Source organism: Musa acuminata, chromosome BXJ1-5, assembly GCF_036884655.1.
Source record: "Musa acuminata AAA Group cultivar baxijiao chromosome BXJ1-5, Cavendish_Baxijiao_AAA, whole genome shotgun sequence".
Classification (NCBI taxonomy): Eukaryota; Viridiplantae; Streptophyta; class Magnoliopsida; order Zingiberales; family Musaceae; genus Musa; species Musa acuminata.
In genome coordinates, this window is record NC_088331.1 from 1,629,824 (window position 1) to 1,636,389 (window position 6,566).

General features: G+C 54.4%; 1 protein-coding gene across 1 annotated transcript; it reads left to right on the forward strand.

Annotated features, from left to right (window-relative positions):
* The first annotated feature begins 3,033 nt into the window (after positions 1–3,033).
* LOC103983524 (9-cis-epoxycarotenoid dioxygenase, chloroplastic) lies at positions 3,034–5,674 on the forward strand. The gene has a single exon (XM_009400738.3). It carries the CDS (start codon positions 3,347–3,349, stop codon positions 5,198–5,200), a length of 1,854 nt encoding a protein of 617 aa, XP_009399013.2. The 5' UTR covers positions 3,034–3,346; the 3' UTR covers positions 5,201–5,674.
* Positions 5,675–6,566: the final 892 nt, after the last annotated feature.

A 6,566-nucleotide genomic window follows, 5' to 3' on the forward strand; every position in this document is an offset into this window, starting at 1 on the left:
GCGTACTATTAAAATGAGCATGAGATTGGTGGGCACATTTGCAGTTGGTAGTTTTTTCGGGTGGTTGATGAAGGAATCATCATTTCTTTAGGAAGGGAGAGGGGGTGGGGAGGGGGACGGGCGGCGGGGGTGGGGGTGGGGGTGGGGGTTGGGTGTGGGCACATAATGAACAAGCCGACGTGACACTGAGCAGTGTGTGCCGGTGGGCCTCAGGCGAAGAAGGCCTTCCCTCATGCAATATTCCTCCCTCCACCGGGGTGGTGTGAGGGAGGCTGTGGCTCAATGATGGGGGGTAGGTGAAAGGTCAAGCGGCAGCATGCGGTTTGTCAAGGTGAGGCTTCCGCAGTAGATCGCGGAAGACGAGGAGATTAAGCAGGTGGTTTTGGGTTTGAATAATAGATCGATCCCCCAACATCTACCCCTCCCTCGAGACCGACGTTCCACCGGCATGTGCCGCCATGTGCAGCGGCGACGACGATGGGGAAGGCGGTCACCTGAGGATCGTGGCGGTCCCTGACATTCGCGGCACATGGACGGCGTCGGATACGCAATTTATTGCGACCACCCTTTTGTATTAACTCTGACACTAACCTAACCAATCAAACCTGCATGCATGCAGGCAGGCTTGTTTGATTCAGCTGCTGCTATAGAAATAAGAAACACAAGAGGAGACGACGGTTGATTAATCCTGTGGCAGTTTAAAGTTCGTTGATGGGGGGAATATTCTCCGGGATGGGGTGGGGCAGCACCTCCATATCGGTCCACTGAGGTGGGGCATGGGGTCAATGCCCCGAGCTTGACCACGTTGAGTTAATGGTTGGCCATGTTGCGGGTTCCTGCTTTCGCAGATGCGCATGTGCGCGGCTGCCCAGGCGTCATTATGACCCGCCCGAGCGGCCGCTGGACCGCCCGGCCGCCCGCTCGCCAGACCCGCCCGGCCGTTTCGCCAGGAACGTGGTTCAACGTGCGTGGCCGGGACCCATGGTAAGCCCACATTCCTGTGTCGCCACGTGGTCTTAAATTGACCTCGAGCGAGCGAGGGCCTCCCGCTGGATTCCGCCCATGGATTTGGAGGCACGGTGGAGGTCGTACCTGAAATTTGAACTCACTCTCGTCTCTTTCCCTCTAGCCTTAACTTAAGACGAAGGAAAAAAGAAATGCATGGGACCTTCAATTAATTCAAGTTACGCCATTAGACGGAGCATCGGAGATCACAGTGGTGCAAGTTGATCGTGAGTTAATTAACAAGTAAGGCCACATGAAGGAAGGTTTAAGAAGGCATGCGGACTTCAAACTTTTACGGGCCAGAAAAGGGAAATCTAAGGATGGAGCCAATAGAAATATGGCAAGTGACCAACATGGGGTTCGTCATAGAAGAATGCACGCACTATCTGCCTGCCTACCTAAATGTCGAGCTAAATGGGAAATAATGGAGGAGATCACCGCACGTGGATTGATTCGAGAGAATGCACGATCTGACGGCAGTTCAAAAGACCAGAAGATAGATAAATAGATAGACGATAATGGATTCTTAATTCGTCAGCGACGGATGCTGTCGGCAGTCAGCCATGAGATGAGAGCAAAAACTTGGGCTCTGTTGATTAGTGTGTGTTAGCTAATGATTGGAAGTTGGGACCCCTTTTTGAGTATTATCTTTTAGCCTCCAACCTTTATCTCTCTTTCTCTCTCACACACACTCACTTTAGTGCAGACACAGAGAAGCACACGTAAAGGCTTTGTCCGAATCCTTTGGCAGGGGAGATTTGATGAAGACTGGGGAGAACACGGAGCTGACTCGGACACTGCGTGGGCGGTGCCGTCACAAAAGAGGAGACGGGAGGTCGAGGTTCTACCAAGCGAAGGATCAATCCTCGTCCTTCTTCCCCCTCCCCCCGACATTTGACCTAAGTCAAGTGGAAGTTTCATTATCTTATCAACATGCGAAGGACCCAAGTGTGAACCTCACATTCACAGATATCTTGGAGACCCTGCTGTGCTGGTCCCTACAATGGATGAATCTGTAAAAGTGCTCGATGTAGGAAGATCGAAGGCCTGCCAAATAGTTGTAATCACCACCGGATGACAGGTCAAGTCCCGACTGATACCCGACAGGCATCTGTGGTGAGAGTCGGAGTCACAAAAGCTTAACCTCAATCGATAGAATTGATTAACGAGATGGCGATCACAAGAAGCCACCTCACCGTAAACGCGACGTATTATAATCCACCGCGAGTGTCGTGAGGTGTCCTTTCCTCTTCTTTTACCCTTTCTTTTTCCCTGCGAGAAGCTCTTTTGACCGGCGACCTCATGACGTCCGAGCTAAACGTTGTCGTACGATCTAAACAAATTCCAATTAAAGAAGCTGATCTAACAACCTCATATGACCTAATACTAGATCGAAGGTTTGGGCTCATCTCGTGCCCACCATCACTTTTTCTAGTTACAGTCGACGATTACTGGAATGATCTACGGGTACGCGAATTAGGAGCGGCGGCGTGGCAGATAAGACTGCCGTCACCAACTTTGAAAACATTACCGAAAGCAGGAGCAATTAAAGAAACAAACCCACGAAACGTGACCAATGTGGGCGATCCACATTGGTGATTTGCTTCGCGAGGTGACTCTTATCGACGGACGGGCTAAGACGAAATCGCGAGACGGAAGTAATTGATCGGACCGCAATACATATGATGATGAGGTTTGTCGTGTAAATTGGCATGTAGGGGGAAAGTAGGGCGATGACGGTGGCCACCGTGGTGGTGGGGAGAGCGAGCGAAAGGCACAACAGGGAAGAGTGAGGGGAGGACCAGTTCAGCACAGACACACACCTGAGCCCACCATGTATCGGGGTGTCACCCGGTCGAGCCTATCACCTCCCCACGGTTCATCTTCCTTCCTCTTTCTCGCTTTGATCGGTGGACCGGGTGGACCAATCCATGGTTACCACGTGCTGCGGGCGTACAGTGTTTCGGTGGAGACCGCGGTGTGGAAAGATTGATTCCCAACCGACCAACAAAACCACCATGATATGAAATAGCTGACCGAATTCTTATTGACTCGGGATTTTACAATCCACCACGTGGGCTTCTGCAAGGCGTCGAGGTGAGGTGGAGAGCTCCGCTCATCGAATCCCCTCCCTCGCCCCCTTCCCTTCTTCCCCGACTCTATAAATAGGAATTCTCGCCTCTCATCTCCCTCGCCAAGTCTCCGGTTCCCAACATTTCAAATCAAACCACCACCCCTTCCCCGGCTCTCCCAGCTTCTTCGGTGAGAAGAGGAGAGCAAGAAAGCACCTCCCCACCCATCGGCTATCATAGCCAAGTCCGATAATTAGAAGAAGAACATCATGGCCTCTGCCGCCAGCGCCATGACTTCCCCTGATGTGCGATCCGCAGCCAGTCCGATCTCCAAGCCCCACCAATTTAATGCACTGCAGCGTGCCCAATCCATTATGCTACACAGAAAGCAGGCATCTTCCACCACCGCCCCCAGAAGACGCTGTTCCGCCTCCCCCAAATCCCTCCTCGCTTTGAACTCCAGCACCAGCCCAGCCTACTACCCGGCACCTTATCCCAAGGAGGCGACGACGACCATCGCCAAGCCGGCTAGCAAGCCGCAAAGCAGCGATGACAGCAGCGCGAGGCCGGAATGGAATTTGTTCCAGCGGTGCGCTGCGACCGCGCTGGACGCGATCGAGGAGGTTTTCATATCGAAAGTGCTGGAGCGACCACACCCCCTGCCCAAGACCGCCGATCCCGCCGTACAGATTGCCGGCAATTTCGCTCCCGTGGGCGAGCAGGCTCCCTGCCACAACCTCCCCGTCGAGGGCCGCATCCCACCCTTTATCAACGGGGTCTACGTCCGCAACGGAGCCAATCCTCTGTTTGAGCCCGTCGCCGGACACCACTTTTTCGACGGCGACGGCATGGTGCACGCTGTCCACCTCCGCAACGGCGCCGCCGCCTACGCTTGCCGCTACACCGAGACGGAGCGCCTGCGGCAGGAGCGCGCCATCGGGAAGCCTGTGTTTCCCAAGGCAATTGGCGAGCTACACGGCCACTCGGGCGTCGCGCGACTGCTGCTCTTCTACGCGCGGAGCCTCTTCGGCCTTGTGGACGGCGGCCACGGGATGGGCGTCGCCAACGCCGGCCTCATCTACTTCAACGACCGCCTCCTCGCCATGTCAGAGGACGACATCCCGTACCACGTCCGGGTCACTCCCTCGGGCGACCTGGAGACCGTGGAGCGGTACGACTTCCACGGCCAGCTCCGCTCCTCCATGATTGCGCACCCCAAGCTGGATCCCTCCTCGCGTGAGCTCTTCGCGCTCAGCTACGACGTCATCAAGAAGCCATACCTCAAGTACTTCTACTTCTCTCCCGACGGCAACAAGTCCCCTGACGTGGATATTCCCCTAGACCAGCCCACCATGATGCACGACTTCGCCATCACCGAGAACTACGTCGTGGTGCCGGACCAGCAAGTGGTGTTCAAATTGCAGGAGATGATCCGCGGCGGCTCCCCGGTCATCTATGACCGGACCAAGACCGCCCGCTTCGGCGTCCTGCCCAAGTACGCCGCCGACGCCTCCGAGATGCGGTGGGTCGACGTCCCTGACTGCTTCTGCTTCCACCTGTGGAACGCGTGGGAGGAGCCCGCCACCGGGGAGGTGGTGGTGATAGGCTCCTGCATGACGCCGCCGGACTCGGTGTTCAACGAATGCGAGGAGAGCCTCAAGAGCGTCCTCTCCGAAATCCGGCTCGACCTCAACACCGGCAAGTCGACGCGCCGCCCCATTCTCTCCCCCGCCGACCAATTGAACCTGGAGGCGGGGATGGTGAACCGGAACATGTTGGGGAGGAAGACCCGGTACGCCTACCTGGCCATCGCGGAGCCATGGCCGAAGGTGTCCGGCTTCGCCAAGGTCGATCTCTGCACTGGAGCGGTGAGCAAGTTCATCTTCGGCGACGGCAAGTACGGCGGCGAGCCGTACTTCGTGCCGAGGTACCCCAAGTCGTCGAGGGAGGACGACGGCTACGTGCTCTCCTTCATGCACAACGAGAACACATCAGAGTCAGAGCTACTGATCGTGAACGCCGCAGACATGCAGCTGGAGGCCGCGGTGAAGCTGCCGTCGCGTGTGCCCTACGGCTTCCACGGTACATTCATCGCCTCAAGGGACTTGGAATCACAGGCATGACATACAGGACGGTGATCCTTGGATACTGGCCGGGGGAGATTATACCAGAGGGATGCCTGCAGAGGACCCCGGAGTCTCCCCGCTTCCGTTCATGTTGTTCCTTCCCTGTTTTTCTTTTTTTTGTTTTTTGTCGCTTTACCCCTCTCCTTTTGGTTACGTCGGCTATTTTTACAGTTAAAGATAGATAGATAAATAGGAGAGTGAGAGAGAGCGAGAGAGAGAGAGAGAGTACAGGGGAGAGTCCAGCTCGTAGCTCTTGGGGCTGTAGATAGGCGTGCTGCCGAGCTCAGCTGGTCTCCGTTATTCTTTCCGCAGTTCTTTCTTTCCTTCTTTCCTGTTCAGAGTGCAGATAGGTAGTGATACCGCTATGTACAATAATTCCCCCCTTCCCACCCCACTGGGGAGAGGGGTTGATGTATTATTATGTCCAGGGAAGCGCAGGGACCCCTCCCCGAGCTTCCTCTGTTTTGTTTATTGCTGTGTGTGTGTGTGTACAATCCATTGCTTTGCTTCTTGCCATCCATCCGTCCATCGAACTTCCTTCTGTTGTGTATCATCTCCACCAGCACAATCGGTAGAAGGAAAAGGACTGCGATTGGAGAGTGAAGAGTCTGGATTGTCGGGGAAGGCAAAGCTTGAAAGCGCCACCACCAAAGGCTCCGCCAGAGAGATGGTGGGGGAGTGGGAGCACGTGGGAGAAGGGAAAACCGTTCCGATGGTTTTCCGTTTTAAGATCGGGAATTGAAATGGAGACAACGGAGAGAGAGAGAGAGAGAGAGTCGGATACAACTTTTGCCTCTCCGGTGCAACGTCTTTGTCCGGGGACTGCAGCCGAGGACAAAGGCGTGCTCGTCCCCTAGCGATGCGGTGTGAGTCGCACCTGAAGCTATCGCTCTCGGTGGTCCTCCTCGGCCATAACCTTCCAAAGGGAAACAGTATCGTGAGCAACCCTTCCGCCCAGCAGACGCTACTACATCGTTGTGGTAAGCACGATTAATGTGATCCCCCACCCCCCCAATTAGTAGGAGATTCCTTTTCTGCAAGAGCAGCCTCTGCCCATCTTTCTATGCTACATTCAACGTATATGGATGGAGCACCGAATGCTATCGACGTGACTCACAGTCGTCGGGTGCTATTATAGGTGGCTAATGCAACCCATCTCCCGTTCATCGAGTCTTGTACGTCACCGCTTCTACCACAGGTGGCTAATTCTATGGAAGTAAAAGCTATGGACCTAAAACTGAATTTTCATTATAAATAATTGAAAGAGCTAAAGAACCAACTTATTTCTACCTAAAATCACATGAAGCAAATTGAAAAAGAAAGAGTACTTCGCAACCAAATATTATTACCAATGTACTATCAG